The sequence below is a fragment of the Rosa rugosa genome, chromosome 2 (assembly GCF_958449725.1).
Source record: "Rosa rugosa chromosome 2, drRosRugo1.1, whole genome shotgun sequence".
In the NCBI taxonomy this organism is placed as follows: Eukaryota; Viridiplantae; Streptophyta; class Magnoliopsida; order Rosales; family Rosaceae; genus Rosa; species Rosa rugosa.
The window spans coordinates 15,439,240-15,458,155 of NC_084821.1; the positions used below are offsets into that span (position 1 = coordinate 15,439,240).

The window sequence follows — 18,916 nt, forward strand, 5'->3', positions numbered from 1 at the left end:
CTCCACCTCTGTATGTTAGGTGTTTTTGGTCTTTTGGTTTTTCATTTTCTCCCTTTGTGCAAGTATGGAACTTTAATTTTGAGTCTGCTTCAAATTTTCAGTGTTTACTACTTTTCTCTGGATGCTTACTGATGTGTATTGTATCAAGCATTAACATTTCATTCTTTAGCTGATTGTATCACTCTTTCAGTTTTGACTAATTGCTCTCCTGTTATGCTTTGGCTCTAGGAAGTATCGTGTTTGTCTTTATAGCTTATGACTTCATAATAAGTTCTTCAAAAATCAGAATGCTTTCTTGGTCGTACTGCTAAGTCCTCTTGGCTGCCTATTGCATCTATATAAGTGCATATTCTATTTAATTGAGCGTTTCTCTTAAATTAGTAAAGAACACTGACATTGCCATGCACATGAAGAATTGTCCAAATAATTACTATATCATGTTTGACACTTGTCCCTATCAGTAGACCTTGATGGAAATATAAGCAACACTGCTACAAAACTTCAGTTGGAAAATAGGGTTCAAATCGGCAAGGAAGCCAATGAAAGGGTATATATAAAGCATCAAAAGCAAGAAACCGTCGGCTTGGTTTTGGACATTTTTTGCTCTAGTAAAACAAGTCCCAACTAGAACTCCAGAGTCGGCGTTTTGGTCTTTTTACCTTTCTTCTACTACTTTCCCATTGTGTTCAAAAATATTTTGTCTCGTAGACAATATAAAATTTCTTGTGTCAATTAAGATTTCCTATTTCTTGTTAAACAAGGATTTGACTTACCTTGTAGGCCAGCAGAACCATGCTATTATATAATTTCAATCCTCTTACACCTTCTCATCCTAGCTATCTGTCTTCACCAATTCTCTTTGTGTTTGGTTTCAATCCTCTTACACCGTCTCATCCTTTCTCTCTTCACCGATTCTCTTTGCATTTGGTTTAAGCTTTCAACAATGGCATTAGCTGCAAAAGGCAAACTTCCAGCTATTAGTATCGATCTCGAAACAACATATTCATGCGTTGGCGTCTGGCAAAACAATTGCGTTGAGAGCAGGGCAACAGAACAACGCCATCCTATGTTGCTTTTACAGACATTCGGCGTTTGATTAGTGATGCCGCCAAAAACCAGGCCGCCATGAACCCCATCAACACTGTTTCCGGTGAGCTTTCGAGGTGGGTTTCATCAATGTTATTGATATTGTTTGATATGATACCCCTTCTAATTATATGAGCGCTACATAATTCTAAGTTCTGTCCTTCAGCTTACCTTTCATACTCTATTCTTTTGATTGTGAATGTTTACTTGTCTGAAGCTAGAATGTTTTAATTTCTCATATATGCTTTTGTTTGCACTATTTTAGATGCAAAACGGTTGATTGGTAGGAAATTCAGTGATGCATGTGTCAAGAATGACATGAAGCTATGGCCTTTCAAGGTGCGTAGAGATATGTGGAACAGGCCAAAAATTGTGATCAACTACAAGGGTAAGGAGAAGCAGTTTTCTACTAAGGAGATATCTTCCATGGTTCTCTATAAGATGCGTCAAATAGCTGAGGCCTACCTTGGATTGATGGTAAAAAATGTTGTTATAACTGTCCCTGCATAGTTTAATAATACTGAACGTCAGGCCACAAAGGATGCTGGTGTTATCGCTGGTTTGAATGTCATGCACATCATCAATGAGCCAACAACTGCTGCCATTGCCTATGGTCTTGACAAATTATGCACGAATGTTGGTCAAAAGAATGTTCTTGTTTTTGTTCTTGGTGGTGGTACTTTTGATATTTCTCTTCTCACAATAGAAGGAGTTTTTGAGGTAAAAGCTATTGCGGGAAATACTCATCTAGGGGGTGAAGATTTTGACAATAACATGGTGAATCATTTTGCCCAAGAATTCAAGAGGAAGAACAATAAGGACCTTAGCAATAATCCTAGAGCATTGAGGAGATTGAGGACATCTTGTGAGAGAGCAAAGAGGACACTATCTTCGATTGCTCAAACCATAATTGATATTGATTCTTTATTCGAGGATATTGACTTTTACACTGAAATAACCAGAGCAGAATTTGAGGAGCTCAATATGGATCTCTTCGAAACATGTTTGGAGCCTGTGAAGAAGTGTTTGTCAGATGCTAAAATGGACAAGAGGGTTGTTCTTATCAGTGGTTCTACTAGAATTCCAAAGGTACAACAGCTATTGCAAAACTTTTTTAACGGTAGGGAACTTTGCAAGAGCATCAATCCTGATGAAGCAGTTGCATATGCGGCCGCCGTGCAAGCTGCAATCTTGGACGGTGAGGTTGAGAAGGTCAATGACTTGCTGTTGTTGGATGTCACTCCACTTTCCCTCGGTGTGGAGGTTATAGGAGGAATTATATCTGTTATCATCCCAAAAAACACTACCATTCCCACCGAGAAAGAAGGAACTTACACAACTACCTGTGGTAGACAAGAAGGTGTGACTATTAATGTGTATGAGGGCGAAAGAACAAAAGTCCAAGAAAACATGTTGTTGGGTACGTTTGAGCTTTCAGGCTTCCATCCTGCTCCTAGGGGTGTACCTCAGATTAATGTTAGCTTTAAGATCGTGGTCAATGGAATTTTGAATGTCTCAGCCGAGGAAAAGCTATCAAGTGAGAAGAATAACGTCACAATCAAATATAACAAGGGTGGGCTATCTAAGCACGAAATCCAGGAGATGATAAAGGAGGCAGAGAAGTTCAAGTTAGAGGACGAGAATTAATATAATGAGAAAGTAGAGGCTAAGGTTGCATTGGAAATTTATGCAAATGATATGAGGAACACAGTTTCTGAGCCCTCAAAGGAATCAAAGCTCAGTGGAAAGGCGAAGAAGAAAATCTTAACTGCGGTTGAAAATGTCATTTGGTGGCTTGAGGTGAACCAAGATGCTGAATGTGATGAATACGAGGATAAGTTGGAAGAACTTGAAGACCTCTGCAACCCCATTATTGCCAAAATGTTTACGGGTGGTGCTGGTACTGATGATACGGCATAGGCGTCGTGGCAGTATGGCTAAAGTTTGAAGTGGAAGTAGCAATAGAAGAATTTAGAGAATTTTCTTTTTCTTTTTCTTTTTGTTGTTGTCTTTTTGTTTTTGTTTTTTGTTTTGCAGGAAGGGCGGGGCAAATGAGTTTTGCTTTGTTTTTAGTTGTAACTCCAAAATTCTTAGGTAGGGACTGCCCTACCGCGTAGCCGTAGCCCAATCAAAATTAAGAAAGAACTTTGCATATCTCAAAATTAGCCCACTTTTAATAAAGCAATATACCCAAAACACTCCCATGTAAGGTCGTGATTGGGCAGCCCTACCGCCACGTGGTACGGCTGCCCTACCTAAGAATCTCTTAATGAATAATGTGGTTGTTTATCTCTTGCATTCTATAATCTTGAAAATTCTATTCATTGTTTTGGCTAGATTTAAATGAGGTAGAAACTTCTATTGTGAAATTTATCACTATTCGAGTTTAGACAACACCAAATGCGATACGCACGATGACACGACATGATATAATTGATTAAGATACGATACGTTGTCGACAATTAAAAAATATGAAAAAATAATTTAAATATAAAAGATTACCTCACCTACTGCAAAATAACACAAAATGAATCGAAATTGCCAATTCTCCCATACTAAAATTAGCAAAACATATTCAAAACCATCAAAACTTTGATGCTTTTTAACTTAAGACAATAGTCATAGAAAAAATATCAAAACAAAAGGACAAATAAAATTCAAACATGATATGTATTATATGCATTACTCTTGCCTTTGTTTTGTTTTTGTTACATATATATATATATATATATATATATATATATATACAGGAAGGATCTGAAGCGGACGTCCGCACTTTCGCTAAAGTGCGGACGTCGACGCAGCAGGCGGTTCCAGGCGACGATGGCGGGGCGGGGATGGCCGGAGGTGTCCCAGACCTCTTCTGGGCGGCGTTCGAGGTCGGAGGAGGTCGGGCTTGCCGGTTTCTGGGCAGTCACCTCACCTGCAGTTGCAGGTTTTGTGCATCACCGCAGAACCGTCGCCGGCGACTCCACCGGACCGCAGACCCCTCCGCATGACCCTCGGCATCCCTCCGGCAAGCCACGCCGCGCCGTCGCCGCTCGATCGAGGCCGGAGGAGCGACGTCCGCACTTTTTCTGGGTTGCGGACGTCCTCTTCAAAACATTTTCGGATATATATATATATATATATATATATATATATATATATATTCTTGCCTTTATTGCTCATTATAAATAATTATAAATTGAAAAGGAGCTACTTAATATCGATTATGACAATACACATATTGATGCCCAGTCTTCTGAAGTGTCAGAAAGTCAAAATCAACCAAAATAGTTGGAGGCTTGTAAGAAAATATCGAACATATGAAACGACACCAAGACACCGAAACCCTAAGCCTAGGGTGACGTGCAAAGCGGCGGCCGCCGGATCCGATCGCGTCCAGCACCGGCCTTGGCTTGGTGAGATTGTTCTGGTTCTCGGTTTGCAGAGGAAAGCTCTGTGCAGTCACGGTGGTTGTGTTGGTGGAGTCGGGGAAGAGAGGCTTCGATCAGATTGCTCTGATTTAGGCTTTTGGGTCGTAGGTCCGAATACAGCTGTTTGACTTTCGGCCGGTGCAGGGGAACGATTGTTGTAGGTCGTTGGTCGATCGTTCTAGATCTCAAATTGGTGGTTTGGTGAATCCGGGTCTGAGAGTTGCTTTGCTTTGATCTGGGATTCTGGGTTGAAGGGTTTCAGAGTGCAGTTGTTCAAGGGTTCTGCAAAGTTTTGACAAGCCGCCGGTGGTTCCGATATGCAGGTTTGATGCAGTGGTGGATTGGCTGGCCGCCGGACCTGATGGTGGTGGAGGCAGCACAACAGCGATGTGAGATGTTGCTGCATGGGTGAAAAAGCCGGCCGCCGGAGCTGTGGTCGAACGGGATGCCGCCGGAGGCCTTGACGGCGGTGGAGGCAAAGGAGCAGCATGACTCTTCTTCACTGTTTGCTTGGGTTTGGGCCTGGGCTCAAATTTGGGCTGATGGGGCAGGGGAGTCTTATTACTCAGCAAGACTTGATTTGGGTTTGGACCTACGGGCTTGAGCTCATATTAAGGCAATCTGGGCCCTAATGAATTAGGGTATTGAGCCTGTGTGAGGTTGGATTAACTTCTATGAGTCTTCTATGACGTTTCTAGTATATTGCTTGTACCACAATTGCGTGATTGGCAAGTGGGGACTAGTTGAATGATTTCTTTTCCGTAGGAGGCAAGGTTTTTTTCATTCTCGTATAAGCTCGCTTAAATGTGAGCGTCCCAAAGATTTTAATGATCTGCAAAAGCTTAGATAGTTTAGTTCGGATTTTCTTGCCGAGTTTTGCTTATGTAAGTTATGGTAGACTCTAGCCTATTGGCTGTTGATCTAATGAATTCAACTTCTATTTCAAAAAAAAAAAAAAAAGACACCAATATAAAGTGTTGGTGCTTCAAAGATCCAAGTCTATGTTTTAGACCAAAGCAAATTAAATAGCGCAACATTTACGGTTATTATTACTTTATTATTATTATTATTATACAAGTGGTAGGAGAGTTGAACTCAATAACATTTGGTAGTCATTATAATTAACGACAATTGTAAATCATCATAATCAACACTTGGTAAATAAAAGGAAAATTGCTCACATGGATATGACCTGGATTTTGAGTAGAAAACACGCGAATTGAACCTAAAACTGAATGATAATTTCTAAAGTTCCATGTTTAATTCATTTCTGGGATCCTTCAGCATCTTTTGCATTGAGTATCTGAAGATAATGCATGACTTGATCCAGGATAGTAACCATGCATAGATGTACATGAAGGAAGTGATCGAACTTTTTTTTTTTTTTTATGACAAGGAAATGATCGAACTTGGTGTGTTTCTCTTCATGTCTTTTATATGACAATGGTTGGACGACAAGCTTTTAAAACCGTGTCCAGGAATTCCATTCAAATTAAACACCACATCTAAAGCTCCAACCCTATCTCACTAGATGTCTCTGTCTGTCTTTTATCTTTTCTATATTTTGGTCAAATCTCTCTCTGTATCTTAGATGAAAAGAAAACACCAAAGCACAGCAAGAAATCAAGAACCCTAACCGACATATGTTAAATTGGCTCAGCATTTTCAGACACACATCGATCAGCATGAAACACAACCTACATAATTGCATTGTGCTTATGTGTTCGTCAGAATTTGCTGCACCTGAGAATGTTGACCCAATTCAGCATATATTGGTAACACCTTTGTAAATTACAATTTCAGCATCTCTAAACTTTTCTTACAGATATTATGTTTCTTTAATTAGAGGAGTAATTGTTCAAGACTGGTTTACATATTATTACAAAATTCGTTGAAATATCATCAACTACAAGAGAATTGTTGAAAATAATATCTCCATAATTTCTCACAGCTTAGGCACTACAATCAAAATGGAGAATTATACGTTAACATTCTAAAGGTGCAACAATAGAACAGCTTCCCTAACTTACCATCTGCCACCCGATGACTGCAAAGAATCAAACCTTAGTTATAAGTTTGCTCTCTACAAGACACAAACTACTTCCTTCCCCTGCTTAGCCTCTGCAAGTGGTAATTAATGCTTCCCATTGACTTGTTTTTCTTGCTCTGTAACAAAGGAGCCAGACATTTTAGAGAGAGTCTTTGAAGAAAGTTTGCAAATTGAAGAAAGGAACAGATTTTAAGCCTAATAGAAAAGGACGAGAAAAGAAAAGGGGGAAAGAAACTGTGAACATGCAGAATCCACAACAAAGGAAATCTAAAATGTACCTGAGAATCCATGCAAGTACTCAAAAGGTCCTTCTGCCTTACACACTTCTCATCACAGTTGCTGTTAAGAGCCAAGCAACTGAGAAATGTTACCATTTCCTTCATGCAAGGTTTGTGAAAAGCACCAAATTTCTTTGGATTAATGTATATCGAACCTGCTTTGCGACCCATCCTGTGATTAACACAAATAAGTGAGAAAGCAAGAAACTGTCAGGCTCGCCCAATTATAGAAACAAGGATTAGACACACAATCTAAAGGCAAATAAAATTACAATAAAAAGGAATCACTGGACATCCTTTTATAATTATGAACTATCCTCAGTATAATACCACATACTTCACATTTGGATAGTGAAGCATACAAACAAATTATTCAAATAATGATCAGTGCATTTCCATCAATGACCACTATCATTACCTCTTTCTTTAAGCTAACATAACTAGTTTCTCATAAGTGGAAGGCATTTATGCACGAATGTAATGTCTGACAGAGTAGAAAACCTAAAAATGTGAGTTTACACACCTACATGGATATAAATATTTCAGCGAAAAGTGTAAAATGTTGTAATCTGTTGCAGTCCATCACTTCAAAACCCCAATTTGTCCCTAGATTAGGATTCAGTCCCCTCATATCATCTAAAGACAGACTTATCGTAAACAAGGCAAGTAAGCCATTCCAGATCCCTGGTTCTGCTATGTTTTAACTCAACAAGTAAAGAGCAAATAATGTTTGTTTAAAAAGTTATTTTAGCATCATATACTGATATATACTTCTGCTAAAATCATCACTGATTACAAAGACTGTATAGAAAATGGAATAAATCTCCACGACCAAAATCTAAAACCATAGTACAATGTGGATGCCCATCAAATTTGCCAATGTACCTCACTTATAAAGGTATAAAAGAGGGAATTTGAGAACTAGAAACTAACTAATACTAGATCCCAAGGCATGGGCTAAAAGAATTTGGAATCTCAGTTGTCTTGCACAAAAACGATTTTGTCAGAAAATGACTTAATCTTCCAGATCTATTAACCCTATGAAACTCTCATTATCACATTCACATCTATAAAGTTACCACAACTCTTTAAATCAAAAACAAATATAATTTTATTACCAACATAAAGTCATATACCCAAACAATCAAGTAGCTAACTAAAATGCAAGCTCTATAATTCTGACCAACTAAAAACATTGACAGATCTCATACAGCTAGTAGTAAAGCATAGATTTTCAGATGAAGTATTTGTTTCTTGTCCAACTGTATCATGAACATACATCCCCTGTTTTTTTATATTTTCTTTTTCTTGCTAACTGCGCCTCACAAAGGATTAAACTTGAAAGAAAGATTATGATAAATGAAAACCATAATCAAGCACCAAATGTACGTAATGTCAAAAACCCAACAGAACATGTATATCAATGGTTGAAAATGCAATATCATACACTGCTTGAACAAGGATCAATGTACGATACTTAAATACTTGTCCAAGAAGATCGCATTCTCTAAAACAATCACAACAAGTTCAACGAAGTGTTGTAAAGCTTGAAAATCAACAACGGATATCAACACACACAAATATTGGTAAAGGATGCAGAACAATAATGAACAAATGCCCAGTTGCAAAGGAAATGAGTAAGCACTAATTCTCCCAGTTACAGTATAAATCAGCAAGCACAAAAACTAGATAGTTAAAGGGTGTATATCCGAGGGCACAAATTGACCCAGTTGAAGAGTAAATCATTTTGAAAAAGGGTAAAACCCCAATTAAATTCTATTAAAATTACAGACTCCCAATTTTACAGAACACCCTTTGCACTAAAATCAGATAGCAAAATTGAAGCACATTCATTCATAAACGGTCTTCTCTTAGACTAAAGAAATCAAAACCCAATTTTAGCAGCAGAGAAATGAGAGCATGACAAACGGACAAAGAAGGAAGAGTGAATTACCGAATCGTCTCGATTAATCGCAGAAGAAGGCGATAGAAGGGGACACTGGCACTATGGCTTTGCTGGGTTGATTGCAGAGATGTTGGAGGTTTTTCTTAGTTAGTTGGGGACTGAAAAAGATACAGCTGAAATGGGATGGGCCTAAATTACGGACCGACTCAAGCTGCCTATGCCCAAGTATCGGGCTTGGATAACTGGCTTTCATGTTTCGGCTACCCTTGTTCCAAGGTTTAAATCCATAATATTAAAGGCTTAAAATAGTGCTGTCATTTGGTTTGGTTTGGTTTGGTTTAGCAATTACCAAAGAGAAAAGTTGTGGAGAAGATCGACTCTGATGTAAAGCAGAAGGAAGACTTAAGGACCTAACCATCGCAGAGATGTCACGACAACTAGGGTCAAACCGCAGCAGCCACCACGCCATGTCACATCCACTGGAAGTAAATGATGTCAAAAAATTAGAAGGTACGTACCTAAGGCGGCGGCCACTGTGTTTAGGTTTTCTATTTGCTCAGTTTCGTTTTGTAATACTTTCCTGCTTTTCTAATCAGGCTTAATGTGGCTTAAATGTGAGTTGCTAAATTAACAACCTTTTCCTTTCAAAAAAAAAAAAAAAAATTAACAACCTTTTCTGACAGCTGTAGAAGTTATATGTAATCTGACTCGCTAAACTTATTAATAAAAGGATACCTTCTAATGCAATAAAAAAATGCCAAATTTGTTCATTAAGATCATAAAATAAAATTGAGTCAGCACTGAATTTTCCAGATTGACTTGCCAAAATAGCAAGCAATAATACATAATATATTGATTAGCCCATTGTTTTACAAAATCAGTAGCCTTCTCGAAACTATTTTTCATTCAATAAATTAAGCTAATGCTTATGCACTTGATGCACAAACAAATCAAAATTCAATCTTACACTATTGTGAGAATGAAATAATTGCCTATTCATGGTTAAGATTTGTGAGATAACCTACACAAAGACAAGAGGAAGATGAAAGGTGACGTTGATCTTGAACATTGTAAAAGGTTGTCTAGTCATCGAATCACTGATTTATTAAGGTATATAATCAGTGTTCTAAAAAACGGCCGCCCAGGCCTCCTAGGCCCTGGGTGGCAACAGACTGAGGTGATTAATGGCTGAACGGAGGCCTTAGGCAGATAGGATTTAGGTGGTCACCTAGGCGGTCTGTGTTACCGACGCCAAGTGCTCCAGCGCTTGGTTTCTGAAATTGATCGAGTCAAAGAAAGCCGACGCAAATTAGCATAAGAGAGCAAAAAAATCAAAATTTACAGAAGCGAAAGAGCTTGGCATATCTGTGAGGGGAAGTCTAGGGTGTCTTTGGGGAGTAGAGGTGGTTTGTTTTGGAGGTGGTCATGGACTCATGGTAGTGGTGGTGGTGGTGGGGAGCCTTGTGAGGAGGTGGCGGTGGTGGCCGGAGAGTGAAGGTATTAAGGACATCGAAGCAGAAGAGGAAGAGTGGTAACCCTAGAAGAACGATCTCGGTACAATCCATGGCCTTGGCTTCAGAGAGAGAGAGAGAGAGAGTTGGAGACGACAAAGTGCCCTCTTCTTGACTAATGAGATGAAATTATTTGGACCTCAAGACCATTTGGGCTCGTGACTGATGAGAAATATTATTTGGGCTCATTCTATGAGCCGTTACCGAATCGGTTTTTCAGCCCAAATTAGCATTTTGTATCATTGGTTCAAACTTTCGTAAAAGGAATAATGGGTAAAAACTTTCGTAAATAAAAGCTAGAAAAATAAAATTAAAATTAAAAAATACAAAACCGCCTAGGCACCTGGGCGCTAGTCCCCTAGCCACCGCACGACTAGCGCCTAGCAATTTTTCAAACCATGTATATAATCAATAACTTATTCTTTAAACATTTTATTACATCCATGTCTTCAAATCATAATATTTATGAGGTTCCTGAATCTAAATAAATGTATGAAACAATTATACACCCAATTATCGCTAGGTTCTAACTAACCATGGTTATACTGTTTATAATTGTAAGTGTCTTCACTTATATTTAAGGTTATTTCTATTAGATTTAATGGAATGATCGAGATGTTCCAATTCCAACTCAAATAATTGCGAATTGAAATTGCTAAATTAATTTCGATTTCAAAAAGTTGATGTTTTGAATCCTATTTCTCAGATGGAGTTTTGGAATTCTTGGAATTTTTCATTTTCATAATTTTCGATAATAATAAGGAATTCTCACATCTTCATTTTTGGATATTTTCTGTTTATCAAACGGGAGTGTCGATCCATTAATGTAAATGAAGGAAGCATTACAAATGACACCCAGAATTTCGGGTTTCGACAAAAATGGGCCATGAAAGGCAAACCTAAAGAAAACCCTAGATTCAACTAACATAATGCAACCTTAGAAATAAATCCAAGTTATAAGTAACCAAATTTTGACACTACCAGGGAAGGCTCTGAATGTAGTCAAGCGCCTTCCCTAATTTATTCATGAGTCCTAGAGAAGCCCTACACAGGGGGGGGGGGGGGGGGGTAGCCCCAAGACTATTAGAAGTCACAACCTCCATGCCCTCCCCCTAAGGAGGGGGTTCAACAACAGCATAAATCTTAACAGAAACGCTTCTTCTTGGCTTTTTAGAACATGCATTGGTGGAAAGCTTCTGAGGCTTCAGACTCTCCACCTTAGGGTTATTTTTCCCACTAGGAGGACAACTTACCCTCCCTTTCTTGACAGAAGAAATTTCCAACGCACCATTTCTGTTGTTCAGGACCAAATCATGTTCAATATCAAGGCTCACAATATCCGGGATAGCAAGTTTCATTAGCTTAGACCGCTTGCCACATGTGATTGAGGCTATAGACGTCTTACGCTTGGAACCAGACAAAGCTTCAACAACAGCTTCTTTAATGAGATGGACTGCACAAATCGGAACAATAGGAGCAACCGGCTTGGCTCGGAAGCACTGCATCTGTGCATCTCGCTTCACCGCTGACATCCCAAGAATGAAAAAAGTGAAGGTATGTGGCACCGCCGTGAAGAGGGAGGGAGCCTGAGCTTGCGCCAGCAGCACCGCAGCCAAGGATGAAGACGAACCGATCTGGACTGTCGCGGCAATACTCTTCTTAAAAACCCTCACCCTAGAGTTAGGGTTAGGGTTTGGCTTGAAAACACTCTCTTCCATGTCAGGCGCGCGGCCCAGCACAACCCGCTTTAGGGTGCCACAACATGCCACAGACCCTACAAAAATCCACTAGTTGCTCATAGCAGAAGTGGACGGTCGTCACCACCCCAGCCGTAAACTCGAAGACCTGAGGTGGATAGGCATGTTACACCACTGAGGAAATTAAGTGACACAGCAAGATGTATTATGTGGAATTGAAAATGTATTTACTAACATGCATGACACATAAGATTGAGGCATTAAATCTCAGACCTCGTTTGAGGCTCTCTATCATTGCCCATGTTGAACTACATACTGGTTCTATTTTCTTCTTTGCTTTCTAGAAGTTAAGAGTTTCACGTTCTGTATTATTATGATTTGATTGTATTTTATTTTATTTTATTTAATTATTGGATTATCATCAATGATTTATTATATTCTTAGGGGGGTGTATTCAATTCAGATTTTAAAAGATTTTGTTTGAGTTTTTATAATCTATGGATTTACTTAATCCACGGATTGTTTAAATTCTATATGGACTCTGATTGATTCTAATGGATTGATTTACTGGTATTTGTTTTTATTTTACAAGTTCTTATGATATTTTTGGTAGGTTAATTTTTTCTTCTTCTTTAAAAGCAATGGATGTATGGATCCAACTATAATGCTATATCAATGCTATATATATATATATATACGGAGCCGTTCCAAAGAGGACGTCCGCACTTTCGCTAAAGCGCGGACGCTGCAGCTCGGCTAGGGGCGCGACGGAGCGGCGGGGCTTGCCGGACGGAGGCCAGGGGTCGGACGGACAGGTCTGCAGTCGGTGGAGTCGCCTGCGGCGTGGTTGCAGCGCTGCCCAGAGCCTACAACCTCGACGTCCTCCGACCTCGATCGCTGCCCAGAAGCTGTCTGGGATGCCTCCGTCCGGCCCTATTCGCGCCGCCGTTGCGGCCTGAAACACTGTAAAAGATTGACGTCCGCACTTTAGCGAAAGTGCGGACGCTTTGGAACAGGCCTGTATATATATATATATATATATATATATATATATATATATATATATATATATATATATATATATATATATATATATGGCAATCTACCATTCTTTATGTTGTGTGTAATGATATATGAATAATAAGAGAAAACTAATCAGCTAAAATGTTACACAAAAAATAAAGTAGTAAACTAATGACATAATTTATTTCACATCTAATTTACAAAAGAAACATGTGTGTATGTATCATCTTAACAATACCATTGAAAGTGAGCTTAATTAGCTAGAAGGATTAAGGCTTCCAGAGCTATAGTGATAAAAAAAAAAAAAAAAAATTATTAGATGAAAGCAGAGGCAGAGGCAGAGAATGATATTGGGAAGATAGGTCTAAAACAAAATGGATGAGTGTCACCTATTGAGAGCTTTTTTTTTTTTTTTTTTGGTGAAGAGCTTCTTCATGTTTTTTAGTGAGAAAGAATCCATCAAAATCTCTTGGGAAGTGGTTGGATTGTTTTTGAGTTTTGATATGTATAAAGGGTTTTTTACTTCAACAGTGTCTGAACTCTTCGAGGACTTTTAAAATGATACCTGAACTTTCAAAGTGATCAAGGTGATACCTGGACTTGAGTTTTCTTATCAACGTCGTACCTGCATCAAAATTCCGTTACGGCTCCATTAATTATGACTCGTGTGATGCACGTGAGAGACTAAATGATGATAAAAAGATTAATTTGCCCTAAATCTAGGGGTATATCCGACATTTTACCTATTTTTAATAAATAAAAAAATAGGTATTTACCTTTTTTTATTTTATTGTTTTTTTTTCTACCATCTCCACCTCTCGTCGTCTTCTTCTACCGTCTCCACCTCTCGTCTTCTTCAAATGCAATCTCTCTCACTCTTAGACTGTAACCTACCTCCATTACCATGATTGAACATTTGTCTTATAATCACGTATGGTGACTCTAGATTCCCATAGGTGCTCGTCCTCGAGGAACGAACACAATGACACAGTGACAAAGTTTGAGAAAGCAATACGGGCACGGGAAGTCGGGTCGGACCTCGTCATCTATGCTCAGCAATCCCGGAGCTGTGGTCATGGTGCTGCAACGTGAAATGGAGTTTGGCGGCGGCGATTTCGACCGATTCGATCAAACTTGAAATCAAAATCAAACTCATTCCCAAAATCCCCGACTTCTAATTCCCAATCTTTGAATCCGGACGACTCTTCCGGCTTTGAGCTTCTCCAGAAATCGGAATTCAGTCACCAAATCCGCGATTCCAACCACCATCGCATTCCAAAACGTGTTCATCACACTCCAACTTGACGTACTTGGTGAGCTCGAGCCTCTCGGCGTCGGAAGCTTCTAGATCGAGGTGGAGCAAGTAGTAATTTCTCGGGTGGTACGCCGCAGCCGCTTCAGCTGAGGGCCGTCACCTTTAGAACCCGTAATCAGGTAAGCGAATCTCAGGAGTCTTGGGAGCCCTAGGCCGCAGTTCTTGTCATCGCTGTAGTCGAAATACTGGTCGAGAATAAGGAATCGGTGGCGGAGGAGTACTTGGCGTGGGTTATGGTTAGGGTGAGGAGAGCGAGGAGGAGGAGAGCGGATGTTGCGGTTAGAATAACGAGACATTAAGGCTGATTGTGGCCGGTTGTTTCATGAGTTCGATACCAAAAGGATGAGCAGACTCACCAGAGATAATATCCAATCATCGGGTTTAGGTTGATTATGGGGATATGGTGGTGTAGTCGGAGGAGGAGTAGTCGTCTAGGTTTTGGGTGGTGGCGGTGATGGAGGAGGTGGGGCTGAGAGGTTGAGGATTCGTACGTCGTCGTTTTCTTCGTGTAGTCGAGAAGGAGGAGAGTCTGCATTTGGAACTTTTTTTTTTCATTTTTTTTTCGGTCGACGACAAGTCTGAGAAGAATTTCAGATTTTCCTTTTTTATTTTTGGGACAAAATCTGTTTAGTCCCTGAAGTATTACTTTTTCCTCGTTTCAGTCCCTACCTTTTTAATTTAATATGAAAAGTCCTTGAACTCAAAATTTTCAGTCCAACTGATACATTCCCTCCATTTCGTCCGATTGCTCGCTGACGTGTCAGTTATCTACTTGCCAGCTCAGTGCCACATAAGGCCCCGATTTTGTAAAGTGACGAGAATGCCCCTGCTCTTCGCTCTATCTCTTTACACCTAAAATCCACCACCATCGATCTCTCCACCACCACCGAGCTCTCCACCACCACTACCAAGCTCTTCTTCAACTTCAATTTCAGCGACGACCGCGATGAAGTCGTCTTCCGCCATGACAACGTCGTCTTGAGCGTCAAGTACAAATACTCCAGCCGCGACCCCACTCTCAGCTCCCTAAAAGCTCACGATACCAAACCCACTCTTCGATTTCTCGCCGGCGTGGATCTCCCTCTCGGCGGCTCCGGCCTCCTTGACGCCGTCGAGGGCATACAAATTCATCTTCTTGTCATGCTCTACAAGCCTGTGTAAATAGATTTTGAATTTGATCACATTTTGATGATTTTCGTTTCTGGGTTGCTTCGGCCGTTTCGGGACATTTTCTGGCATCTCCAGTGGCGGTTGGGCTTGCTTGATATATGAAAGACGATCTGCTCTCCGTACTCTACAAGCTGGTGTAAGTGACCTTGAATCGGAGTTAAAGTCTGAAAATTTCTGGAAATTGGCCGAGTTGAGGAATTTGGGTTTGCCATGTTCTTCGTTGAATGTAAACCTGCAAATTGGGTTTTGATCTTGATCTCATTTGATCACGAGGTAAGCTAGATTCTATTTGAAAGTTCTGGGATTTGCCTTGTATAGTTAGCTTCTGGAATGGGTTGCCATGCTTGTATACGTACTGTGTAGAAATGGGTTACCAAATTGCAGGTTGAAGAAATTCACGGTAATGGGAGGTCGTGGTGACAACTTGGAGAAGAGAGGGGTCGTTGGTGGCTATCTGGGTTCACCGGATGCGCCAGAAGAGAGAGAAGTTAGACACCCAAAAAGGTTTGGGTGTCCAAAGCAGTTCTGGGTATTGCTTCGTCGGCGCGTGAGTCATTTTCCGGCGGCTCCGGACGATGTGGGAGCTGGGTTTGAGTCGCCAGAGAATGGTGGACACCGTCGTGGTGGAGGTGAGGCACGATGGTGCCGAGATATTCACTAGTGGAGGAGAATTGGAAGTATCTTCTTGCCGGTATTGTTGGTCAGGTGAATTTTTTTCGAATTCAATCGCTGTTTTCGTGTCGAAATTTGGAAGTCCTCTGTGGATTTAGTTTATGATCGTGGAAATTGATTATAATCAGAAATTGATTTTGGGTTACTGGTCTACATACACCTTCATGTAGAGTTGCAGACAGGGGGAGAAAGAAGATAAGAAAGAAGACGGAGGAAATTTTGGAAAAAAACTTAAGCATGGGTATTCTCGTCACTTTACACAATGGATGTCTTACATGGCGCTGAGCTGGCAAGGAGTGACTGACACGTCATCAAGCAACCGGAGGAAATGGAGGAGATGGACCAGTTGGACTGAAAATTGTGAGTTCGGGGACTTTTGGGATTAAATCAGAAAGGCAGGGACTGAAACGAGGAATGAGCGATACTTCAGGGACTAAACAGTAGTTAGCCCTTTATTTTATTTTATTTTTTAATAATAAGTTGGAGTCAAATGACTATTTTATCCCTCAAACTCCAGTCACATGAAAGTCACGTGCTCATAATTAACGGAGCCGTAACAGAATTTTGACGCAGGTAGGACGTTGATAAGAAAACTCAAGTCTTATCACCTTGATCACTTTGAAAATTCAGGTATCATTTTAAAAGTCCTCGAAGAGTTCAGACCACTGTTGAAGTAAAAAACCCATGTATAAAAAGCACTATAAAATCCTCTAAAATCTAGCATTTATGAAATCCTTAAAAATCCGTATACTTTTGAATATCTGCATATTTGAATGAATAATTCTAAATCTTAATTGAATACATTAAGATTTTAAAGGATTATTTAAAATCTCAATTGAATATCCATAGACTTTCAAAATACAAAAAAATATTGTAGACTCTTAAATGAATACACCCCCTTAATTTCTAGTATTTGAGGGGAGGTCCAAAAAAGGCAAGCAACCAATACTGCTGTTAGTGCAAAGAACTCGGGCATGCCACTAATGCTTGTTCGTTTTCACCTAGGCGCCCGGGTGAAAACGTGCATATCCGCATTCTTTCCCTCGGACCACCCACATTATAAAAACACCACACATTCATGAGCGCGCACTTGTCGCCAGGAAACCAACGCGCTGCAGTCGATGTGGCCAAACGAGACACAACATAGCATCTACAGTGAGAACTTGTCTTGGAGCTTGTTGTACTATGTTTATGTCCAAACTTTAAACTTTTAGTCTTATGGAATTTTGTGTGTACTTACTACTTAGAACCTCTCAAGTTCGGGTGAATGCTAATTGGGTGCTATGGAGTTTTACTGCAAACAGCAGATAGATACCTTCATTTTACTGCAAACCGCTCTAATTTCTTATATTTTTCTAATACTTTTCTAATTATAGTTAATTCTTATAACAAGAACCAAGACAACCAGCGTACGTGTATGAATTAATTCATGCAAAACTTCCTCAAAATCGATTAGCATCTAGGGGCAAAAGAGGTGTGAGGCTAGCACTAGTTGAATTAGTATAAATATTCTAACTCATGATCTCCATTCTTGTTAATAATCAACTGCTAACTGTGTTAATTTACTAATCTTGTTAGTTTAGGGAGAATTTTACCCCTTTTTGTGATGAGAGCTAGCGCACAAAAATCTACCTATTATACTCCTAGTGGTAGGACTGATTTTCATTTTCTATTCCTAATTCAAAAACTCAATCGAGTTGAATGGACCAGTGCATAGCAGAAAGAATCTAAGTTGGTGAACGGACCCTTTCTAATCCAAAAGTTCAAAGTTCAAACAGCACTCCACTATAATTTGAACCAAACAAGAAACCAGCTAATTCTAACATGTTTCTCGAAACAAAGGTAATCGCAAATTGGACAAATTTCTTTATCTAAGATGGCGTCTCATGGCTCCTAGCCAATAATAATGTTCAATAATGTCCTAAGCAATTATTTGATCCAAATTGTTCTCGTAAGAAATCAATTATTTGCATATGTAATTAAAACTAGAAAATCTACCTCAATTTCGTGTTAGTTAGTCTGTTGTTTGTTTCTTTTTTTTCTAGGAGGTTTTGGTTTTGATCCCCCTCCTTCACTCTTCTTCTTTGATTAATAAAATTGTGCGATAGGGAGGCTTTTTCCTCTCCTATCCACGATCTTTTAGCCAAAAAAAAAAAAAGTCTATAATTTCTTATTTAATAAGGGGCTAGATTTCTTCATGATCTCGAATAAATTGAAGGTTTATAGAGTGACGCATAAGTTCAACTAGTAAAGCTTTTAGCTACTCCATATAGTTTGCTCTTTTGATAGAACGTTTGTGAAAATGCCAAATGGAGAATTAGGGAGAGCTTGTTGAGAGGTACGTTGTTCTATTAATAAGGTACGTTGTTCTATTAATTGCGTCAAAGAGACTAAGCCAATGTGTTATATCTATTGCTTCAAAGAAATAAAGACCAGAAAACTCTAAAAGCAAAAAAATTAGTGTCAATCTTCCCCCACGAAGAAAGTTAGGACCCGCTATTTGCATATCCATTATGTATTTATTTATACATTACAACCAAGCCTCTGGATTGGATAATGGATATCACTTTATTGAAATGTTGGACAATCAACTACGATACTGATTAAATCCACTATCAAGTTTGGCAAAACCAACGAACTTTTTTTGTTTTTTTTTGTTTTTTTTTTTTTTCTGAATAAAGGGTTTGGAACTCAGTCAAGCTGAGATGCTCATCCCCACGTCCATATTATTATTATTATAAATTTGTCGCATCGAAGGGGACATAATACCAATACCTCGAACGCTCATA

The 18,916-nt window shown here is 39.4% G+C and overlaps 1 protein-coding gene and 1 pseudogene across 1 annotated transcript; one reads left to right on the top strand and one right to left on the bottom strand.

The window, feature by feature from the left end:
• The first annotated feature begins 943 nt into the window (after nt 1-943).
• On the top strand, nt 944-5,378 carry LOC133731927 (heat shock 70 kDa protein 3-like; annotated as a pseudogene).
• A 932-nt stretch (nt 5,379-6,310) lies between these two features.
• Nucleotides 6,311-9,085, bottom strand: LOC133732689 (uncharacterized). Its single transcript, XM_062160269.1, has 3 exons — nt 8,788-9,085; nt 6,834-7,005; nt 6,311-6,671 (listed from the first exon to the last, which is right to left on the bottom strand). The coding sequence occupies exons 2-3, from the start codon at nt 7,002-7,004 to the stop codon at nt 6,603-6,605; spliced, it is 240 nt and encodes a 79-aa protein (XP_062016253.1). The 5' UTR covers nt 7,005; nt 8,788-9,085; the 3' UTR covers nt 6,311-6,602.
• Nucleotides 9,086-18,916: the final 9,831 nt, after the last annotated feature.

Coding starts and splice junctions, on each gene's coding strand:
- LOC133732689 (XM_062160269.1), bottom strand. CDS start 7,004: ATGGGTCGCAAAGCAGGTTCGATATACATTAATCCAAAGAAATTTGGT. Junction 6,672..6,833: donor GTACTTGCATGGATTCTCAG/GTACATTTTAGA, acceptor CCTTTGTTACAG/AGCAAGAAAAACAAGTCAAT.